General features: G+C 33.7%; 1 protein-coding gene across 2 annotated transcripts in view; it reads right to left on the bottom strand.

The window, feature by feature from the left end:
* Nucleotides 1-454: 454 nt before the first annotated feature.
* Nucleotides 455-23,890, bottom strand: part of LOC129754733 (cyclic nucleotide-gated cation channel alpha-3) — a 708,907-nt gene continuing 685,471 nt past the window's right edge. For both annotated transcript variants that reach the window (XM_055750948.1, XM_055750949.1), the window contains one exon: nucleotides 455-23,014. In XM_055750948.1, coding sequence (XP_055606923.1) covers nucleotides 22,728-23,014 — 287 coding nt within the window. In that variant the 3' untranslated portion in view covers nucleotides 455-22,727. The remainder of the gene's footprint in view (nucleotides 23,015-23,890) is intronic.

The raw sequence follows: 23,890 nt of genomic DNA, 5'->3' as shown, positions 1-23,890 counted from the left end.
CCTTCCACCCCTTCGAACCATGCGTAGAACTACCAGTCAATCGAGTTTAGGCCTTTAGCGGTTTATTTAGTTGCTGCTCTCGACTGACCGCACATTTCTCATAAGGCACCTTTGCGCTTTGGATATGATTAAGGGTGTGACGCAAGCCGGCTGTAAACTATTTCTTTTCTCACCTGTGAATGAATTTGCATAATGGCGATGCTTTGTGCTTGACCATTCGGTAAGAATGCGTTCTCGTTGAATTAGTTGAAGATTTTCGGATGAAAAAAAAACGAACAGAAAAATAACTTGTGATGAATTTTAAAAATTCAATGTCACACTCTTGACATATTAATGGTGCTCGATGCAAATTATCGATCCAGTTGCTGGTGCTGCAGCTCAGGGATGACTTTCAGGGCCATGGCTTCGGACTCGTTTTCGGAGAGGAAGGAAAAAAAACTCAACACCAACGGCATAAATTTAATAAATGTTTAATAAATTTAATAAACTTGACACGTTTGTTCTTTTTACTTACTTAAATCATTTTGGCATTTCGCTTCTGTACAGACAATTACAAGGTTTTTTTTTTGCTTTCATTCATTATTTACAGATAGTTATCACAAATTAAAAATGCCATCGCATCTCGCCTTCCGATATGAGTTTGAAATTCGAAATTAGTGTTGGCAGCTTCTTGCACGACTTTTTTTTTCTTGTCAACCCGATGAAGATTTGTATTTCGTGCAAATTTTTACAAAACTTTCTCCCCTGTCGCATTTGCCTTTTCCGGCTCCATTGAGTTCCAGCTTCCGGTGGCACGTTTTATCTTTATGCTTTTTTTGTTTTTTTTTTGTGTATTTGTTTCTGAGTTGTTTCAATCCTTGTTCCACATGCTTGTTTACCTGTTAAACTTGTATCTAAAAATTTGGCAGTATGTCTTTGTGTATTTTTTTTTTCATTCAATAAAAAATAAGTTAAAACTCTTCTAGTTGAAATAATTGGGTCTTGTTTTTTTTTCTTCGGATTATTTCGTTAGACGTGAATTCAACTTTCGTTTGCGTTTTGCTTTACCGGTATATGTCTTCTAGTGGTAAAACTCTAATCTCACTTTCAGTTTAGTACATCTTTAATTTTTGTATCTGCGATGGATTTTTCCCTATTTCTCACACGAAGTTAGTTTTACTAAACCACTTGAACGTTATGCGATTTGAAGACGTTTGTTAGTTTATCGCGAGAGCTTACGTGTGTTGTGTTCGTTTCTTTAGTTATTTTTTTATTTTATGTATGTCGAATTACTGACAACATCATCATATTCCAAATTGCACCTTAAAACACGTAGCGAAAATGAACTTTCGACTTTGATGGTAAGGGTAGTCTTTTGGATTGGTTAAGGTGCTCTAAAGTGCTTACTTACTCATGCAAACGAGTTTGATTATTTTTTTTTCAAGAATTCATCTATTCTCGAAAAAGACCAGTCACCAGAAAAATAACGACCACAAATATTGCTTCATTAACTCGACTCCACCTTTTTAGAACTTTGATAATTTCGGAAGTATTCAATCCCAGGCAAACCCAGGAAACTTTTAAAATTTTGTATGTATCCCAATTCTTAGAATATCATGAATAAAACCCAGTTCCAATTTGGAACTTTCAAATCTTCAGAATGAAACGAATAAAATGTGCATTATTTACAAACAAATCAGATGAATACATAGTCGTAGGCGACATTCACACCAACGTCAATGAAAAACAGCATAACAACGCCTAAAGTGATTTAATATTTTAGGCTCAAACATTTTCAAATATAATCTATTTAAGTATGAATTCTCTGACAACTCAAGACTGACATGAGATTTGGGAATAGTTTCTAAACTATGATCAACGACAACGATTATTCGTTGCTATACGTTGAAATTATCCTTAAACAAAACCGAAATATCCAGTTTTGTTATTGATAAAAAAAAGCTAGATACATTAAAATTCGGGACTAACACAAGATTTTTTATTCAAATTTTTTGAATTCACTATCGAATTGGTTCATTTTGTTATTGAAATGCAATAACCGTTGTCAATTCACGATCAATTTGATCACCCTTTTTTTTAAATATGAGAAATCATTCAGAAACCATTTCAAGTATCTCAACCCAAACAATCAAAAAACACATATAACTAGAATCAAGGCATTGGAAGTCAATATTGGCTGAAAAATAGGAACAACTGCCGAATTTCCTTCTTAAGTGAATTTATGTTCTAGTTGATGAACTTGAAAGTTGCAAATGTTATTTATATGTAGGGCTAGGTGGGGTAATTATGAACAAAATTTCTTCATTTGGCACACTCACAGCCACCATATGTTTATTTCTTATCATAAATTCTGAAAACCTGCCAATATTGAATGTTTCCGTGCTCTTCATCAATCTGTAGAGCAACTTTTTTTTCTTGGTCGCAACCCACGTCCTTGAGACGTCTGTTCATAATTACCCCGTCTGTTCATATTTACCCCCCTGTCTAGGGGGTAATTATGAACACGGATTACGGACTTGGTATAAAATTTTTGAGAAGTAACAGTATTTATACGTTACATTTACACATAGTAAGCAGTGTATGGTGATTTTTTACTTAAAAAATTATGTTCATAATTACCCCAAAACCTGTTCATAATTACCCCGAACGCTGTTCATATTTACCCCGAGACTTGTCCAATATGATTTATATGGTATCAGAAAATCTCAATTCAACACCAAATAATGAAAATAATTAGCAGTAATAAGAAAATGGATTGTTTTATAAAAACTCAATTCAATTCATGTATAAAACTTATAAGTTAAAGAAATGCAATCAAAATTTGGAGGTAAAACAACGCAAAAATAGCTATTTAGTGTTCTTTTGTATTGATTTTTTCTATCTTTTGTTTCGGTAGTTAAATTTTTTGTTGCATCTTTTACGTTTTGGTTGGTTTCTTTTTCTTTCATATCTTTATGTCGTTGCAGATCATTTTTATTTGATTTGACCTCTCCATACGTGTGAAATTTTTGGCGAGTTAGGCTACTCGATAGTTTTTACATCCGTTTTAAATGTCCTACGCAGCAAACATCAAGTTTTCACCTAAATGTCGAAGGTGCTGCTTTTCACGTACGTGCGAGATATCATGAAATTAAAGCCTATACATATACAGAAAATTCTAATTTTTTTGAAAGATGGTTGTTTCACAAAAACACCCATCAAAATCTTCTTGGATCAGTGAACAGTCATATTTTGCAAGGCTTGTCAATTCTATATGATCTGTTTTTAAAAATATTTACACTAATTAATTTTTTTATCACCTGTACGAAATATCACATTAGTAGCTCTATTTTCTCAAAACAAAATTATTACTACAGAAGTTTTCATCTCCAAACTGAATGAGAAAATCTTCAAACAAAAGATTTTCATTTTGTTCTAAATTTTAGAAAAATGTTTTCGAACAAATAAAGATTGAAAAAACTAAAAAGTAACTAAGTATAAAAATAAGACTGCAAGAAAATAGATTTTGGATCTTTGTTATCCGAATGTAACTCATAAACAATTATTCTTTGCTGTAATTCTAATGCTCTCAATAGCAGCACGTTGTCCAAACATACAAGAAAATTTATCTTTTTGATCTTTGTTTTGTGGACTTATTCATCTATTAAATTTATCGTGGTTTTTCATATATTTTACTGTTGACCACAGAGATTTAAGGTCCATAATAATGTTAAATTTCACGCGGTAATATATAAAAGCTCGAGCAGCAAACCTTTTGTTAAAAAATGGTGAATTTTATTTTTAGTATAATAAAAAATTTCTCCAAGTCTAGTTTATAACCTTGTTATTTATCAATACAATAAAACTGGTTTTGGTAGGACTTTAAACCTTTATTCGGTGTTAGAAAACTATTCCTGGGATACAGGTTTTCGGTTTCGGTATTACTATCCGTACGCACCACTCACTAAACCTGAGAAAACATTTGACTGCATTTTTTTCTATCAACAAAACAGCAAGTTCTTACCACTATTTTTTTAAACAAAATTAAGACTCGTTTAGATGCTGATTTAGTTTTTTTTTTCAAAATTTCTGTTTTATAAACTTAAGTTTTATTAAGTTTTGATAAAATTGTGTGCAAAACATTTTTTCAAAGACTGAAAAAGTCTGGCATAGCTTCTTTTTTTTTCTAAATCCGAATCTCGTTTTTGGAAGAAAAAAAAATCAATTTCTCAAAAATTCAAAACTTAACACATTGCTGACTTAATTTAATTAAGAAATTTATGAAATTTGGTCCAGTAAGTTCTTGGGATATAGAATGCCGAGTGTTGATTTTTCTTGACTAAGATTTCTTCACGGTCCTGTGTTAAGATCTTACAGAAGGGGGGGGGGAGTATTTTTGTGAGATATTTCTTACAAGGGGAGGTGGGGGAGGGGGTCTGGAAATGCTTGGGTAACAAATGAATGGCCCCCTAAGTTGATGAATAAAACATTTGACCATCAAAAAGCCAAAGAAATGTCAGGAAATGTGTGTTCATAATTACCCCATAGGACGAAAACTATGGGGTAAATATGAACACTCATCTGTGCACCAGTGCGAATAAAATTTTTCAAAAAATTTTCAAAATCAAGATAAAGCATCATAAACTGGATGTAAAACAGGTGATAACAACATTCCAGCTGGATATCCCAAGATCAGATATTCAAAACATTGAACATTGTCGAAAACGATTTCCGTTTCTCGAGGTAATGGTTTTTTAAAACCTCTGAAATGATATCATAAGGATTTGAAAATAGATCGGAAACAGCTTATAACTATCAATTTTATGTTAAACTACCACTTTTGGAACTTTTTGTTTTAATTCATCCCCCACAGCAGCGCGTATGGCACTTGTTCGGAATTACCCCGTGTTCATAATTACCCCACTTGACCCTACGTTTTTGGCGACTTAAAATAAAAAAAAAGGGCATAAAAGTTTTCAAAACGGGATTTACTAAATTACAAAAAGTGCATTGAGGAGATTTCTTCCTTGCTGTCTGATTGGGCGAATGCGCCTGCAGGTATGCTACAAAATCATATAGTCACTTCGAGTTTTAGTTGCAGCTAGAACAACATCTAGTTGTTGCCTTGTGTCGATTGTCACCGCGAAGGTCGGGGTTCGACCCCTAAGGCTGACAATATGTTTTTCAATAAGTAATTTGAATTCTCGGGGTTCCATTCCTATGCGTTATATGTATAATGTAAGAAAGAAGTAATCGAACAGCAAATTCAACGAAGCAATTTGGCGAGTTGGAAAGCCGGCACGTGTCATCATGGCGGCACCATGTACTGAACATAGTAAATAAGTAAGAGAAGGTGATATGAACTGACGCCTAGGGTTAAAATTGAAATTAAGAGAGAATTTTTCTGTTCATTCTACGACTTTTGGAAGCTGAATTAAAAGCCACTTGAGCAGAATAGAAGGAAATTCAGGCTTTTTTTAAACTTAGTTGTATGAATATGACTTAAATGGTAGCCTTCACAAAACCTACTTCAGATCAATGATGGGACTGTGTAAATTTTTTCGTAGGGGAAAACTGTACAAGGCGCATCAGCGGAGTAAGATGGCCCATGCCATTATTTTCCAAAAATACGCCGACTTATGGCTACGAATGATGTTTTTCTTCATTCTAGTTACGGCAACTAAGCTTCTCTATCATTTCATAGTTGAAAATTTTATTAAAACGACTTAAATTCCCACAAACTGAAGAATAATTCGAATCTGCGTGAAACTTGTAATTTTTAATCATTAACACTTTAGGTTTTATTTGCGAACCAGAGAGCGCAGACTAATGAAATTTCAGCTTTTCTTTTTTCCAATCACCCCTTCGCATGACTATAAATATTTTCTAACATTTCATTTAATTTTCAAAAATTTTAACCTAAAACAATCAAATCAATATTTGGACAGGATGCAAGCCAGGCCACGTGTTTTACCCTCAAATTTAGAATGCTGTTAAATATTGAGCAAAAAAGAATATCAAAGCTAAATATCTTTCTTTTTATTGATGCTTCTAAATTACGATAAACATGTATAGTTATATTAAATTCCGTCCTTTTTCATGTTAAAACCACCATCAAGATTGCACCTAGATTTGATTCGTAGAAATCATCTGCCGCCTTATTTACTGCGATGTCTTGCAATAAATGGAATTTGTTGCCTACTTGAAGGCGTTTTTCCTATAAAGATATTAAGAAGTGTATTTCAAAAGGCGGAATACGTGTTTAGCAATAACAAATGAGTTTGTGCCAAAGTTTTTCGTTAATTATTAATACAAAGAAAATCAATTTTGAATTTTATTTCAGCATCAGGATTACTATATCGGTAATCTTTTAGATGTCTTCCTTTTTCTCAACATTGGAGCATTTTTTTTACAGGTGGAGGTTCAATAGCTAGTTGCTTACTTCAGAGCAAATTTCGTTCCGAGCTGGGCAAGTTTGAGCTCGGTGGTAAACACTCCCACAGCGAAAGCAACCTTCATAAAAATTCCATCGAAGTATATTGTAGACGAAATTGTGTGCCTTGTTTATACACATTCCCGGATGATCGAAGATTCTGTTGAAAAGCTCCTCTATAAGGATTACCGAATTGAGCTCGACCCGAGCGAATTCCGTTTGAACTTTTGTATGGACGAGACACTTTAGTGGAAGCACAAACATCTATTTCTGATGGTGCTTGTACTTGGGTCAATGTCGCTGTTTGCTTATGTTTCCGTCCAACATGCTCCTCGTTCAGTCTTATCATCTCTAACTGTCGTATTTTGCTAATAAGTTCCTGAAACGAACTCTTGTGGAACTGCAATTAGAGAGCAGTTGAGCGCACTCCCTTTCGAATAGCGTGTCGGGCAATGACCTCGTATATTTCATCGAACTCCTTTTATTCTTCAAATTCGCAGAGATGAGTTGCTGCCGCAATTCTCATAACATATTTCACATCAGTTTCATCCGGTTGATGCGTAATTAAAGATAACTTCTTACAAAGAAGTGCTTTGTCAGAACTAGTTGAAAAATATGTGTTCAGCCTATCCATAACATTTGAAAAAGGACACATCACTTTGTCTGGAGAGTTTGGACTACATTTTGTGTTGCTTAATATTTCTAATAAACGATTCCCGGCTTTAATTCGTAAAATCGTAAATTTTGTAACCTCATCCATAACTCCCGATGGACCAAGAGAATCCTCAAGAAGTTTGGACCACCTTAAGAAATCGTGTATGTTGATGCCCTCATCATCCATTGAAACTTTGCACTCCGGAATATTTGGAGACGCAAAGGAAAATTTATTTATAGTTGATGAAACCCGTGATTCTTCGGAACTAGTTGAAATTTTCCGGTGACTTGAAGTCGCTCTTGATTTGATTTCTATGCCTTCTCAAGCTCAATCCGCATTTTTTATTTTCATCACAAATCCTTTGAAGTTCTTTGGACACTGAACTTTTCCATTTAGGTTAACTGGAAACGATATTTTTGTTTGTTTATTGTCTGCTTAAGAACTGATGTACAAGGCAATGAGAACTTAATAAACCTTCTTTTCTTTTGTTTTTTTTTACCATACTTACATTCCATTTACGTACTGAGTTATAAAATATTTTGGTTTATTTATCACATTTTTTTTCACTAGTACTTTTAATGAGTCTATTTTTTCATACCATTCAAGCAATGCAGTTTTCACTTTTCTTTTGTATTATTTTTTTTACCTCTCTTTCTTTTTTTATGAATTCTCAATCGTTTCTTCTTTGCATTGTCATAGAATACTTAACCTTACAGGAGCATTGTCTTTACCACCGGCTACGCCAATGTTGTAACCAGAGCCGTCTTCAATACCCGATCAGGAGGGAAAAACAAAATTATATCAAAATGAGATATTTTGATACTTATTTTTTATTATCTAAATGAGTTATAATTCAGTACTCGTAGGATGTTAAAATATCTCAAATTATATCAAAAAATCTATACAATCATAGCTAAATTCTATCAGTTTTTGATATGCTACTATCAAGATTATATCTGGTTTAGATAGCATAGTTTGATATTGGACAGAACAAATTATATCAAAATTATAACTTATCAAGATATGAGTGCTTCGAGAAAATTTTCTAGTGGAAGGTCAATAAACCACATTATTTGATAAAACCATGCCCCATTTATGGTTTCCCAAAATTTTGATTCAATTTTATGAATCTGTTGAGAGAAACTCGTTAATGTAAGGTTTGAGCCGTTGACTTCGATGTCCGTGTTTCAGAAAAAGTTGTACGTATATCAAAATAAGATATAATCATTTTATTTTAGGACAATCCGAAAAAAAAAAACTTGATCATTGAATATCCCGATCAGGAGAGCATATCAAAATAATAACTCAAACGTATCTCACCAAGATATTTATATCTGATTCAGTTATAATTAATTACTCCAAATTTTCGATTTTAAGTTTCTCCAATCTGAATTATATCTTATTCTCATTGACAGACTTGAATGGGGTTGAGTTCATTATCAATGATAAAGATTTTTTCGGATTGTCCTAAAATGAAATGATTATATCTTATTTTGATATACGTGCAACTTTTTCTGAAACACGGACATCGAAGTCAACGGCCCAAACCCCACATCAATGAGTTTCGCTCAACAGATCCATAAAATTTGATCCAAGATTTGGGAAACCAAAAATAGAGCATGGTTTTAGCATATTATGTGGTTTATTGACATTCCATTAGAAATTTTTCTCGAAGCACTCATATCTTTATAAGTTATAATTTTGACAGGTTTTGTTCTGCCCAATATCAAACTATGCTATCTGAATGAGATATAATCTTGAAAGGAGCATATCTAAAATAGATATAATTTAGCTATGATTGCATAGATTTTTTGATATAATTTGAGATATTTTAACATCCTACGAGTACTGAATTATAGCTCATTTAGATAGAAAAAAAATTAGTATCAAAATATCTCATTTTGATATAATTTTGTTTTTCCCTCCTGATCGGGTAACCCCATTCAAGTTTGTCAATCAGAATAAGATATAATTAAGATTGGAGAAACTTAAAATCGAAAATTTGGAGTACTTAATTATAACTGAATCAGATGTAAATATCTTGGTGAGATACGTTTGAGTTATTATTTTGATATGCTCTCCTGATCGGGCAACCCCATTCAAGTTTGTCAATCAGAATAAGATATAATTCAAATTGGAGAAACTTAAAATCGAAAATTTGCAGTACTTAATTATAACTAAATCATATGTTAATATCTTGGTGAGATACGTTTGAGTTATTATTTTGATACGCTCTCCTGATCGGGTATCCATATCGTCGGTTTCCCCAAAAAGCACCCTCTCGAACAACTTGCGGGATGCCATCGATTACATCGGCTGGCTGGACCCCGGATGGCTGGAACCCGGCCGGTTTGGACCCGAATGGCTAAAACCCGGCTTTCTGTCAGCCGCCTTGCTGGAACCCTGTTTGTTGGCCATCTTGCTGAAACACGGCTTGTCACTAATAGTCACAGTTCACTTTTATAAATTTGTTCAACTGTTACAAGAATCCCTTTCTTGGTCGCACCTTGCATGTTCAACCAACGAGATGTCCGTGATAGAGAAACTCCTTCCAAGTGTATCGTGAAAACCACGTTTTTGGAGGAATTTGATTAGTGATTTCGAACGTTTTCTCTAAATTTATTCCAATACATAGTTTAATTGATGTATTTTAAGTTATCCAAGAAAAAACTTGAACTATTAGGCTAAATACATACCAAATTTAACTTAAAATACCGAATGATTCAACGGATATAAGCCGAAACTTGTAGCATTTTGGTCGGATTTCTAATTCATTGATCTTATTCTTCCTTCCTCTTAACTGGTATGTACCACACAAGCATATGCACTATATGGTGGGTTATATTAAAACTTTTTTCGATTTTTAAAACGCCTGTAGCCTGATAAGTTTCCATTTTTGGAAAAAAAAACGTCAGAAAAATGGAAGTATCAAACTGCCCATTTCAGAGCTAAGGAATCGAGCGCATGTTTAAGATGGAGTCGGAGGCCTCAGACAAAGTTTGTTTTTTTTTTAAAAAAAACATGGATTTATTTGAGCTGTCAGTCAGGGTGGACAGTTAAAATGTGAAGTAAAAATGCCATTCAACCTGATTTAAGTTTAATTTTTGCAAAATCATTGCATTTGGTGACTCTTCATATTGGTAACTCTAATTTTTTTCTAGTAAATGGTAGAGAATTTGATTTATTACATTTCATCAGAACATTTCAGAATTCCAGAAACAATATGTTCATAATTGAAATGATATTTTTTAAAATAAGATGGAAAATCTGGCAGTTTTGCTGTATTCTTTTCATTAAAAAAAATCTCTGGAATGCTATAACGTACAATAAATATTTTCTTCCTACTTTTACCGCTTTGGAGTCTTCGGCAAAGTTGTGCCCAGAGAATTTTGCAGTATGCTCCATACAAATTGGAATGTCATTTGCATTGAGTTTGAACAAAATTTTCAATACAAAAAAATACATTCTTCGAACAAATTTTCGCGTTTTTCCATAAAAAAAACTTCAAATCAAAACCTTTATCTCTTTACTTTAATCTTATTTTAAAAATCTGCATAAACTCTGTCGTTTATTTTTTACCGAAAAACGAGGATCGTTTTGAAATTCGAAAAAAGTTCAATTCAGCCCACCCTAATATGAACAATCTTTGCAGACATAAAAAATATACAATCTCGATAATTTTATGTTTCGCCAAAGTGACATGAATTATATTGTTTGAACCAAACAACTAGAATATAAAATAACGTATTAGAAACAGATCCAAGAAGATCAACCAGAATATTTACTGACTGAAACACGAAGAATAGCTTAATTGTCAATTTGTCACTATTGGAAGTATGGCAGCTTGTAACTTGATTTGGGTGCATTAAAATATAAAAAATCTTCGGCAACCCTTAATAAACTCTTAAAATTTTTAATTTTGCATCATTACTTTTTATGAACGCACCCTGTAAGCCCAGGAAAAAACTCCCCAATCAGACATTGAGTGTCAATTTGACACTCCTCGCCTTGCTGATAACCGCAATATCTTTTTTGGTTCTCAACCGATTTTTACAAAATTTATAGTTTTGAAAACCACGTGATGTAGCTGAAATATGTTTTTCAGACATAACCCTCTTACAACTCTTCAGTTTTCCGTTATGCGAAGTCTAAGAAAAATAAATCCGAAAAAATATGCTCTTGAAAAACGACTGTAGATCAGCTGTAGATTATCAAGAAAGCTGGGATTAGATTGCAATAAATTACACTCAAATATATTTTTTAAATTGAATTTGAGATCTTGTAAAAAAAAGTGTATAAACCGTACTTTTCATTCAATGAACCGTTACAATTTTTTAAGTCACACCAGATAAACTTTGAAGAGGATTGGAAAGTTGAAGTATTTTGACACATTTTAGCAAACTTTTTGTCAATTTGCAATTTCTCAGATTTTCTTGCACTTAAATTGAACTTCGCACTCGATTTTGAAAATATTCACTGAAGATTTTCGTAATAAATTTATATTGACCGGAAAAATAATTTCAAACTGATTCTAGTGTTGTCATACCGATATATAGTCAGGAGTGTCAAATTAACACTCCAGGAACTGCACCGGTTAAAATTTCTGGGACGAATGGGGGTTGAATCCGTGATTGATAAACTTTTTAGCCATCTGAAGGCGGATCAAGAGCTAGTTTTGAGTTTTGACCATTGTGAAGCATTTGTACTTTTGGCTTTTTCGTCAGCCGAACAGTAACTCATATTTGTTTTACTGAGATTTAAAAAAAAAAGCCTTGATGTAGGCTGACTAAAGTGTTTCAATCAGAAACATTATTAAATCTATCAAAAAGCTTTTATTGGTTTACAATCCTCCACCAAAGTCAAAAGTTTATACATCGCCTTGTGTTTTAGTGCACCGGTACTTTCATTTTTGTTTTGCAATTTTCAATTTGCAATGCGCTAAACGACTTCAACCAATTATATTGATTGTTTTTCTTATCAAACTTCCTATCCTCGCTAGAAAACTGTACACACTTTCTCTCGAATATATGCTTTCAAATCGTCTATTTAAATGCTATATGTGACTTTTCTCACCTACCATCAAATAATTACCAGTTTTACCCATGTTTTCATTATTTTTTGTTTTGCTCTTTCTCAGCTTTTTATCGTCTGTGACCTGTTTTCGGCTCTATCAATACTGTTATCTGGCTCGCGCTGAATTTCTTCTGCCAATATAAGTTTTCATACTTTTATTTGCGTTGATCTGTTCCCTAACAGTGTTTGGTTTCTACACGTTTTGTTCGGATTTCCGGTTTGGCTTTTTTTCTTGGTTTCTTATTTTTTTCTATTTCTGTTATTGGAATTAACACTGTTATCTTTGACTTCATTCGATTATGGCAGCTGAGGATGAATTCCTATGTTTTGAAAATCATGTTTGTGACCTGTTATATTCCAGTGGTTTAAAAGAAATTCTGTTAGCGCAGAAAAGTTGAAATAACAATTTTAAAACTAATTATCGTGTCGTGACTACCTTTTAAAATCTGTGAACCAATGTCAATGTTTGAATCATTACGATTTGATGTAGCTAAATGTAACGAATCACAACACGAGGCTCAACGTCAAATGCGCATGCCTCGCGCTTCATTTGAAATACGATAAAACGAAAGAAAACGATAAGATTGTTTATGTATAGCGAGCTTTACTGCGTAAAGCTTTTGTTTATAGCGAAGAATTCGATGAAAAAGCTTTCGATTGGGCCCTTTCTACACTCTGAGCTTTAGTCAGCCAGCAATGCAGAAAACTGAAAGGCAGGGTTGCGCTTTTATTTCTTTTTAGATTTGTATCGACCTTAAGGAGAATGTGCCGTAACGAATGATAGCATCTCTGTTTATATTTGTTTGTTTAAGTTGGTCCCATTCCTTTTAAAAACTTCGACATTGTTGTTTGTGTCCTACAATTTCAGCTGTGAACTGTACTGTTTTTTCCTTATTCACAAAAAAAACGCTAGAAGGAGGGTTGATCTAATCTCACTGTCGGTTTATTTATTCTTAGTGACTCTCTTTACCACGTTTTTTCTTTTAAGATTATCCTAAGTTTGAATGTGGAGTCATCATAATTTGTTTGGTTTTGTTATTATTCACTAATTTATTTATCTATACTTACTTTTAGGCCTTGTAATTATTCTGGTTTGTCAATTACTTCACAAACTTTGCAAATATATTTCCTAGCATTGAACTATACCGCATATTTGAAATAATGATTTTTATTAAATAAATTAAAACATAACTTTTAATGAAGAAAGTATCCAATGGAGAAGAACTTAATAAATTATCTAAAAGATTGGAGCAATTTCAACGTGATATATTAACAGTACTGGCTTGTTAATCGAACAATTTTTAAATCGGATAAGTTCGGTCATCGGTTAATCGGTAATCGGTTAAACGTAAGTTCGGTTAAACGTTTTCCAGGGTTGATATCAGATTCTCTAAAATTGGAAGTTTTCTTTGGAAATCTACCACTTTATTCGTGCCTCAGTCCTGCAATTGAACTGCTGCGCTTGTAATGCGCCAACCGAATAGAAAGTTATGCGCCTGTTTTGCGTCTCCAAATAGTAAATATTGAAACGACGCTTCTTCCTAAAACTTTTACGGTTAAAGCTTATTTTGCTTTTCAAGTTTTCAAATTTAAGTTCCAATCCAATAAAAGTCATATTGAAAATGTATAAGCTTCATCCTTAGGGAGAATGAGGATACTTGATCCCTGGGGATACTTGATTCCATCGCTTTATCTCGAATCCGGAATGTCTTCCACATATTAAATGTTCTAGAAAAATATGCCAAATAGAAAAAAAACAACAATGCTGTTCTCTTATCAAGTTTTAAAAATTCTATTTTTCGAGTTATTGAACTTAATTTAAAAAATTAAACAAAATGTGATTTGAAGATCTTTTTCTATAACTATAAAATGTTTCTCACATTTTAAAATAAAAATAAATATATTTGTTCCAATATGTAAATCGTTAGAAAATAATATGAAATTCGTAATGCCATGTTTTCAAAGCAACAACAAACTCTCAATTTTTATTGAAATGAAGTTTTCCAAAATGTATGTTGTATAATGGATCCCTAGAGTCCAAAAAGATATATTTTTCTTCTGAATGGATCGTGATCATTAGTTATCATGAACTTACTAATATTTGTGCAATAACTTATGTTAATCCAGTAATTATCTGTTAAAAAGGATTAAAAATACTATATTTATCTATAAACTAGAAAATTGCTCCTTAAAGTATACAATATCTTTAGAGCAGTAGACAGACTTTAGGAATTCTCTTTTTATGATACATAAAACTGTGAAACGAGAACTTTTTGGCGAAAAATAGTCATATTTATCTTCGGATTTTACTAGATTTTTGCCTAGGGTCTGGGCACCCTGAATTAAGGATCAAGTCTCCACAAGCAGAGGATCAAGTCTCCTGTAACTTAAGAAATATCACATTTTTTTAGTCTCAAGAAAATGCTTCTAGTTCATTTACGAGTTCATGTATCGTTCTTACTCTTGTAGCATATAAACTTGTAATAACTCGCTGTCAGAAAATGCAAGAAACGGCAAGTTGCTGAATCGAAAGAATGCCAACATTTGATGTGCTGTATTTCGACAATCGCAAGTCTAAATTCTACAAACTTGGTATGTTGTTTTCCATTCGTAGGGGCCAATTTTCTAGATTGTAGGTTGTTTATCGATATAATAGTTTAGAGTTTTTCTATTGAGTGAAAAAATTTTTGGAAGCGAATTTCAAGTCTATAATCAAGTCAATGAGGATGTTTCTTAATTGGTGTATATTTTAACTCGGGAATATGAAAGGCTGTTCCCAAACTTATTTATCTGCAGAAATACCGGGTGATTTTTTCAAAAATCAGTACACAGCGAAGAAAACAAAATGACGTTTCCTTCACAAATCGTGTGTGCCAGTTTTTTTCTTGTTTTCCAGTTCTGTCAAATCGAAATTCAACCGTCTAAACATGTCGGAAGGACGCATATTGAAATAATGTTAATTGATTTGATGAATGAAAAAATGTTCCGAATACAAGAAGCTCAGTTATACATAAATATAATCTGTTTTAGAATGTTAATTCAGACCAAGCAAGTAGGACATTACTTTATGTGTCCTTCATCAGGTCTAAAACTTATGAACTGATAAAAAATGACTGATATCCGGCAGTTTTTCGGACAAGTACCCTATGCACCGAAAAGATTGTAGGCTTTCGAACGCAATGAATGAAAAATACAACATTACCGCAACAGTTTTCCAGTGATTTTTGTAAAAAACGATGCACATGAATATTTCAGAATGGCAAAACGATCGCATTGAAGAAAATCTTTGTTCATTTAGAAAAAAAAAATAGAACAAAAAATCTGAGAAATAGTCCCTTCTGGGGAAAAAAATTCTGGTAAATGGTACATTCTGGTAAAAAAATTCTGGGAAATTGTCCTTACCGGGGTTGGATTTCTGTATTTGTCATTCTGATGAAAAATCATTCTGGTTAAAAGAATTAGGGCATTTTGGATACAGTCCTCAAAATGAATGTGAGTCAGGGGTATGGCTACTTCTTTCCTCTAGCAAGCAAGAATATGTTTCTTCTTTTCTATCCATCGAGATAGACGTGCATGGTGTTTTCCTATCGAAGTAGTACAGAGTTGAAAAAGTCAAAATTGCAACCAATGATGGACCAGAATGATTGTTGTGTTAGTGAGCAATTAAACATCCTTCTCTAGGATTTGACATTTAATTCAGATCCTTGACAGTCAACAGTCAGGTTTATTTGATCGTTGTAAAATTCAATGACAAAAGATTGGGATGTCATCCCCATGATCTTAGCAAGCAGTAGGGGAGAATGAGGATACTTGATTCCTTAGCTATATCTCCAAACTGGAATGTCGTACAAAGATCAAATGTTCTAGAAAAATGTGCCAAATGGAACAAAACAGCAATGGTTGAAGCTCAAAAAATTTTAACAAAATAAGTTTTTGGGTTATTGAACTTTGTTTGAAAAATTTCACAAAATGTGACTTGATGATCTTTTTTCATCAATTTAAAATGTTCCTAACATGGAAATATTATAAGAAAAATATTTATTCAAAAACATCAATCTTTCGAGTGTAAAATGAACTTCAAAATACAATTTCAAAGCGATGGAAAACTCCCAACTTTTTTCAGAAAAAGTTTTCTAAAATGTTGATTTTGGGTACAATTGATCCTTAATATATGGGTACAAATGATCCCGGTATATTCTTCTTCTCAATGGATCGTGGTCATTTCTGATACCGAGATTACTAATATTTATCCAAAAGCTGATATTCATCCATCAATTATCTGAAGAAAACGGCTAACATAATTGATTTTCTTTTGTTTATAAAAAATTGCGCCCATAAGTATGCAATGTCATAAGGGTTGAGAATAAGCTATAGAATTTTTTTTTTCTGACAATTATAGATTGTGAAATGAGAACAAACATGACCAAAATAGTCAATTTATATTCTATCTTGAGGTTTTGTTTGATTTTTTTTATGCATTAGGGCTTCCTGAATAAAGGATCAAGTCTCCCCTAACTTCAAAAATATCGCCATTTTTTACTCCTACGATAATGCTTCTAGTTCATCTACGGGTTCAAGTATCGTTCTAATTTTAGGAGCATAGAAACTTGAAGTTACACGCTGTCAGAAAATGTAAAAAAGTGCGAGTTGCTAAATGTTTCCAAAAAGATATGGTAAAAATAAGAAAAAGGGATCAAGTATCCCCACTCTCCCCTACAAATGCAACATCTGCTATTTAAAAACTGGTACACAAACCTTGACTTAATTCGTGCGGAGTATAGGCTGTCGAGTTGAAATGAAAATCGAGCGTACTTAGCGGGTAATTTTTCATTTCAAAATTCAAAGCATTTTGCAATTAACAAAAAGAAAAGTTTTAAATATTTTTTAAAGACTTCTAAACGAAATGCAGAATTTCGAAGTGAGTGAATCATCCGAGATTCAATTTTTCCCGCATGATCATACCTCAATTGAACGCCATTTGCATTCTCCCCGCATTTTGCCCGCCGACACTTTAGCATCAACCAATGCTAATATAGTGTTTTTATAGTGTTATACCAGTTTCTGCACTGAATTAGCAGTTAATTTTTCCAAACATGGCTCACAGAGCTAGTATGATGCACAGAATCAAGCTCTTTAGCTGACGTTAGAGCAGAATTGGAGCTAGTCTGTAATGCTTATGGTTACTTGGGTCATAAGCCAAAATTAAACGGTTTTTTGAAACAACGTTACCTTATACAAACACCACAATCATGTGATAATTTTAATCATAGTAAGTTATGTTTGTTAATCAATTTATCGGCCTTTTCGGCGAAAGTGATGTCCTTTTAAATAAGAACATTTCAAGATTACCGTGAACTGAGGCATCATACAACACTTTTCAACTTCAATGGCTTCTAAAAACTTAATGTCCAGAGGTAATCATGCATCCACTTGCACATTAAAAGTTTTAAGGTTGATGGGAAATCAATTGACGTCGTCAGAAAAGTTATTGGTTTCACCAGTCATTTTTAAATTTACAAAAACATGTGATTTTCACCCTACAAAGAAAAAGGTGTAAGTTGCATTAAACTCATAATGCATAAAGCACCAATTGTAGTAATTTTTCATTTTGTTCGAATAACATTTAACATTTTTTCTGTCAAAAATGTTTTAAAGAAAAAGCACCGTTAATATTATTGTTATTAAATTGCATACATTTAGGGGAAAAATTACCACAAAAAAATTGACTACCTGAATGAAATCATTAAAAATGAATGTTTAGATGAATGAAATTTTGAAATTATCAAACGCATGATGCAAAACAATCATATTCCAACATATAAAAACGAAATTTAAAAGGTGGATCTTTGATTTGGATTTTTAAGCAGTTTAGCCCAGACTGGTCACTGAATAATAAAAATATTTATTCAAAAAAAAAAAAGATTGGTGATTGTCCGAAAAATATTTTTACAACAACAGTGTAGGTATCTGTAGGATAATAAAAGTAATAGAAAGTTTGTAGGTTATATTATTAAGTCAATCCGTCATACTGGAATAGTTTTTTACGGCATCGAATAATGTTGATTTTTCAGTACAAAATATTCAATTTTCTCATACAATTCTAAAGTTAAAATTTACTCATGTAAACGTTATTTAAAAACTCTGCAAGAAATCATGGATGAGTTGTAAACCAAAATGAAGCTTTTTAGACCAAAGGGTTTGAGAAATTCAAAACTTACCCCAGATAGACTCAGTCTAAGGTATGTACATATAAGCTTCAACTTTAAAAAAAACATTCATGTCATTTCATAAATTATATAAATAAAACTAATTTTTAACGAAAATCGAACACGTGAGTTTCTAAGAAAAATAATTAACTGATTGAAAGCAAGAGTGCCTCGTGTATTGAACAAATTCTCAAAATTGAAATGTTTTCAATAGAATTTTGAGTAGTTGAAGTTACACGAAAGAAAAAAAAAACCTTTTGGAAAAATCTTATGAACATTGGATACTTTCTTCGGAAATGAAAAAAAAAAATGAACAGATTATGACAACCGTAGAGAATATCATTGAGCAACTTTTGCAAAAATTCTCCTTTCTGTATGGATTTACGAATTTACCCTCTCATCATCTAACTATTTAGAATCTCATTTGTGCACCTTTATACAGGCTACCTCCGTTGACGACGAGGTGTTGATTTTGTTTTTTTACAAGTACGTATCAAAGCATTGCTTTCATACTTTTAACAATAGTTTCCTAATCATTATAATTACAATCGAATAAGCACCTGTGCAACTAAGAAAAATATAAACATAAAACGATAATATAGATATTAATGAATAATGAAAACAAAAAAAGCTTTACAAGCTTTCCTCTTTTCAAACAACAACTTAAGGGGGGGGTAGGGGAGATGAGGGCATAATGGGCACCTTAAGGAAAATGCTTATTTAACCATAGAGAACAGCTGTAATATGTGAATTACATCATTGTTTCGTGTTCCGACACTCAAATAGTCTATTGTCTAATTGAATGAAACTTGAAAAAGTAGATAAAAACGTTTAAAAATGCATTTTAAAAAATTTTGCCGAAAGCTGAAAACCAGTCACTGTAGAGGCATAATGAGAAACCCCCCGAGGCAGTATGAGCACCATTAATGAAGGCATAATGAGCATTTTCTGCCGGGGAATCTAGCAGCGAATTCGACTCGATGAAGGCAATTGAGTAATAGAGCTACAGCTCAACTTGTATCGTCTGACGATTTGGCCTATTGGTTAGATGTCGGAGAGATAATCAGTAGGCTCGAGTTCGATTCCTGGTGGAGGTGATTTTTTTTTTCTTCATTTATCATTTATGATCATGATTGCACTAAACGGTGAGGCGTAGATTCATCAAACAAAGCAAAAACAAAATAATCTAGGTCTGTTTGTAGAATTCAAAGAATTAACACATGTTCATACATTATGTTTCTGGTGTTTTGTTTGAGGGTGATGCTTTGATGCTATTAGCCGTATAATGTAACAATAAAAAAAATCAATCATGAATGGTATGTGCAAAAAAAAATCCCCTCGGACAGGAATCGAACTCGAGTCTACTGATTACCTCTCCGACATCTAACCAATAGGCCAAATCGTCAGACGATACAAGTTAAGCTGTAGCTCTATTATTCAGTTGACTTCATCGAGTTGAATTCGCTGCTAGATTCTCCGGCAGAAAATGCTCAATATGCCTTCATTGAAAGTGCTCTGTTCGCCTCTAGTGAACAAATTAAAGTAAAAACGCGTTTTAAAATTGATTAAAGTGAAAAATCAAAAATTTTATGATGCTGAAAATTTAGAAACAATGTGTAGATCATGTTGCAGTGCATACATTTCAGATCAAGATGATTTAAAGGTCATAAAAGCTTATTTGGTGGTGCTCAAAAATTATAATATTTTCGTCACTTGAGAACCTAGCTGGTTATTATTCAATATTTCTGTAAATATGAAAAGGATATTTCTTTTTCGGTGAAAAATTAATACTATAGGTAGTACGAAACAAGTCCTCATGAAAATTTGTTTAAGAAAATACGTACTTATGTAGAAAAATGGACTTCTCATTATGCCTCGGGTGCTCATTATGCCCTCATCTCCCCTAGGGTCTAACGGGTATAAAAAAACACCATTTTCACGATTTTTTTCTAGAGCTATCGTTCAAACAAATGTATTCAAATTTTGTGCATTATACAAAGCATTGTTAAAAGAACTTTTAGTAATTTTTTCGTAGAAAAATATTGAAAAATGGACCGGTGACGGAGCATTTTCGAGGATGCCTTTTAGAAAACAGGATTTGCGGTGGACACTGTATCTCAGCACAGAATCATCTGAAGTCAAAAAATCAGAGCAAAACATTTTTAATAGATGTTTTTCTGGACCCCAACGTTTTTATTTAACTTAAAAATATTTTTATGAAATTTTTGTGGCTGTTTGAAGTAAAAACTACGATTTTTCACTAAAAAATCCGCCATTTTTCACCTCTAAAATCTCCCCAAAGTAAAAAAATCAAAAAAGAAAAACGTTGGGGTCTGGTATTTTATATGTAGAAAATATGTTCCAAATTTGAAAAGAATCGAATAAGTAGTTTTCAAATGACGATGTCCACGGACTTTAAAAATGTGCTTTCGAGAAAAACGCGTTTGAAGTTTCTGCTCTTGCTTTCTTGCAGTATTAGATAGGAGGAGATAAAGGCCTATAACTTCTACAGTTTTGCTTCAATTGACTTGAAAATTTGACACAACATTCTTGAAATGTTTTACAATAAGAAAATAAAAAAATAAAAAAATCGATTTTTTTAAAGTGTTAGACCCTACCCCCCCCCTTAAGAAAGAAAATTTAGGTTTAACCTGTCATTAATTGTTGTTTTCCTATCATCACTTGGTTATTATTTACAATAGTTTTTTTTGTGTCGAAAAATGCATTTTGTCGAAATGCAATTCGAGCTGTTTTTTTTTCACCCGATTCGAATGACCTCCATTGGAGGTTTTTTCGATGGTCAGGTGATTTCATATAGGTTTATGAATTTAAAAATTGCCACAGTTTGATACTTTTTCGCTGTTGTTGTTTTTGTTTTGTTTTGTTGGTTGTTGGAATGGTTTTCAAATGACCAACATAATGGTAGATTTTCATTTGTTATCTGAATAAAAGTCGAATGAAGGGCTTACGAATGCTAGCTGAAAGTGAGTATGTGTTAGTGTGTGTGTTTTTTTTTTCGTTCAGTATTAGTATTTTCATTTCTTTAACAAACAACTTTAATTTAGTGATTTTTCGTTTTTTTTTTGTAATTAGGAATAATAGAACAATTCTTGATCAATATTCGCAGTGAGTTTATATTTATAGAGTATAGTAAAATGAATAAAATGTGATTTTTTCTTCCTCATATAACAGTACTTTCATAGATATCGAACTATTTAAAAAATAGGGCATTTATGTATGGTTGCATCAATGGAACGAATTAATTGGTGATTTTCATTTTCGATGGCTTTTCGTTTTCCTTTGCGTATGATATTCTTCTTTATGCTTTGGCAATTAAAACCTGTTATTATTTTTAATGTTTATCATTACAGTGAAATATTCACAAATACCGCTCCGAATCGTAATCGATTGACGATGGAAGAGCGGCGATTTCAACCGTTGAGCGAATGATTCCCGAGCTGATCGATCATCGAGACTGGTACCGCATTCTTAAATACGTAACAAATTTGCTTAAAATATATACTAAGATATAGTATCTCGAGCTTTCGTAACAGGAAATTAAACTCTTTCGACTGCCCGGTACCGTCACTTCGGGGACATTCTCAACAATTTTTTGTCTTCTTGTTTCGTATTTTGCCATTAAATTAATGCTAGTTTTAAGAGATCCCTCTCGTATAATTCTATCAATTTTATCTGCAATCACATATAAAATCTACTTCGATCGATAACAACGATTTTGGTTTCCTCCCACGTATTACGGATTAATTTTCTACTCATTTGAATTTGGCTGGCTAATTTGTTTAACAGTTTCGTATCTACGTTTTTTTCCTGGTTTTCTCATTATCGCTACAAACACCTATGGAAAGATCCGACTATCATACAGAGCATGTTTAGTAATCAATGACCCGAATCAGTGACACTGTAACGAACTATTGGTTATTGTAGTATTGGAGCTCAACGCTTCTTTGCACAAAATGGCGGACACTCACCGCCCAAAACCCCTCCTTTTTGTACAGATATCCGCTGGACGCTTTTCCGTTTTCGAGTTTCGTTGAATAGCTGCCTTTGTCAAAGATGACCCGTAATGATGTTGTAGTTCGAACCCGTCCGAACTGTTCTCGTAGTTGTTTGATGTCTGCTATTGTTGTTATTCGTTCATCTCACGAACATTCCAATAGTTCCTGGAAAGTCAGTATGAGTAGGTAATTTTCCAAACCATAACTGCAGGCGCACCTCTCGGAAGACACGATCGGATCCCAGCGCCATCTTTCCCGGAAGAAGAAAATTAACTAGAAACTCGCTAAAATTGTCGTCGTCGTCTCTTCTATGTCATGCACCGCACATACACCAGGGCAACTTTTTGAGGCAGCTCGCTTCCGTGTTATATGATGCTCTCTCGGTTCCGTTCCAGATCCTCGGTTTCGTTCTCTTGACTGGATTGGCTGGAGGCTGACGATGCGCCGCAGATTTGCATCTCGATTTCGGCCAGCCGATGTTCGACCTCCCACTGCTGCTGGGCCAGTTTGGCGTTGAGGGAGAAGTTTTCCGATTCCACCGTGTGCAGTCGCTCCCGGAGCCGTTTGACCTCGTCCTCGAGGGCTTCGTGCGATCCGAGCAGCGGCGTGGCGCCCGATGACTCAATGTGAGTGAGGGAATCACAGGGAGGGCCTGAAAGGTATCAAATGGAATATCATTAATGAAAGTGTGCGTGTTTTTTCTTAAAATCCTATACATATACAGGAAAAATGCTTTAAAACCGTAACCGTGCTTAGTAATTAGATTTTTAAATCAAACCACCTGAAAAACAAACAACATTCTATGGAACCTTGGCAACAACATTAAACGAAAAAAAAAATCAAGATTGGCTCGAAATTCCCTCCCGCGTTCTCAATAAACTCCTTCAGTGAGTTGCGAATGCCTCCGAAGCTGCTCGCTGACACTTTTTCCGTTGATATTGTTCTAGACTCTATCCATTTTCAGGTCATCTCCGGTACTTGACCCTAAAGCCAAAAAAGCGAAAAAAACACTTTTTACAGATGCCAATAATCGATTTTGCGAAATTCGTGAAGCTCCAAGCCTACTGAAGCTGTGTTCCCATCTGAATGAAGGTGTCTCGTTGTGCACGGCCAATATGAGGTACATACAGAAATTTATTCCTACACGGCTGGCAAATGGTGGATAATGTGCAACACGAGACCCCATAGTGGTCATATCACATCTTATTCACAACTCCTATCTCTACCTCCCCGTGGTGCCGGCTGGGGTGCGAGTAATCTAAGCGGAGATCGGGTACCCAACCACGATGGATGCTTTGGTCGCATGCAGACTGAGAAAGTGGCCGCACGCGTCTGTTCCTCAGGTCAGGAACAGCGTACAACAACAACCGAGCGTCTGTTCTCCAGGTCAGGGGTGGCTCCCGCTAGCTGGCAGCCCCATCGCGGGATAGGGACCTTAGGTTAACAACCTACTGCTCCCGATTTTTTAAATCGATACGCGATCCGAAAGAAATTACCGACCTGGAACTTTGGAACGACTTTTAGCATG

This window comes from Uranotaenia lowii, chromosome 3 (assembly GCF_029784155.1).
Source record: "Uranotaenia lowii strain MFRU-FL chromosome 3, ASM2978415v1, whole genome shotgun sequence".
Lineage (NCBI taxonomy): Eukaryota > Metazoa > Arthropoda > Insecta > Diptera > Culicidae > Uranotaenia > Uranotaenia lowii.
This window is presented reverse-complemented; position numbering and strand designations above follow the sequence as displayed.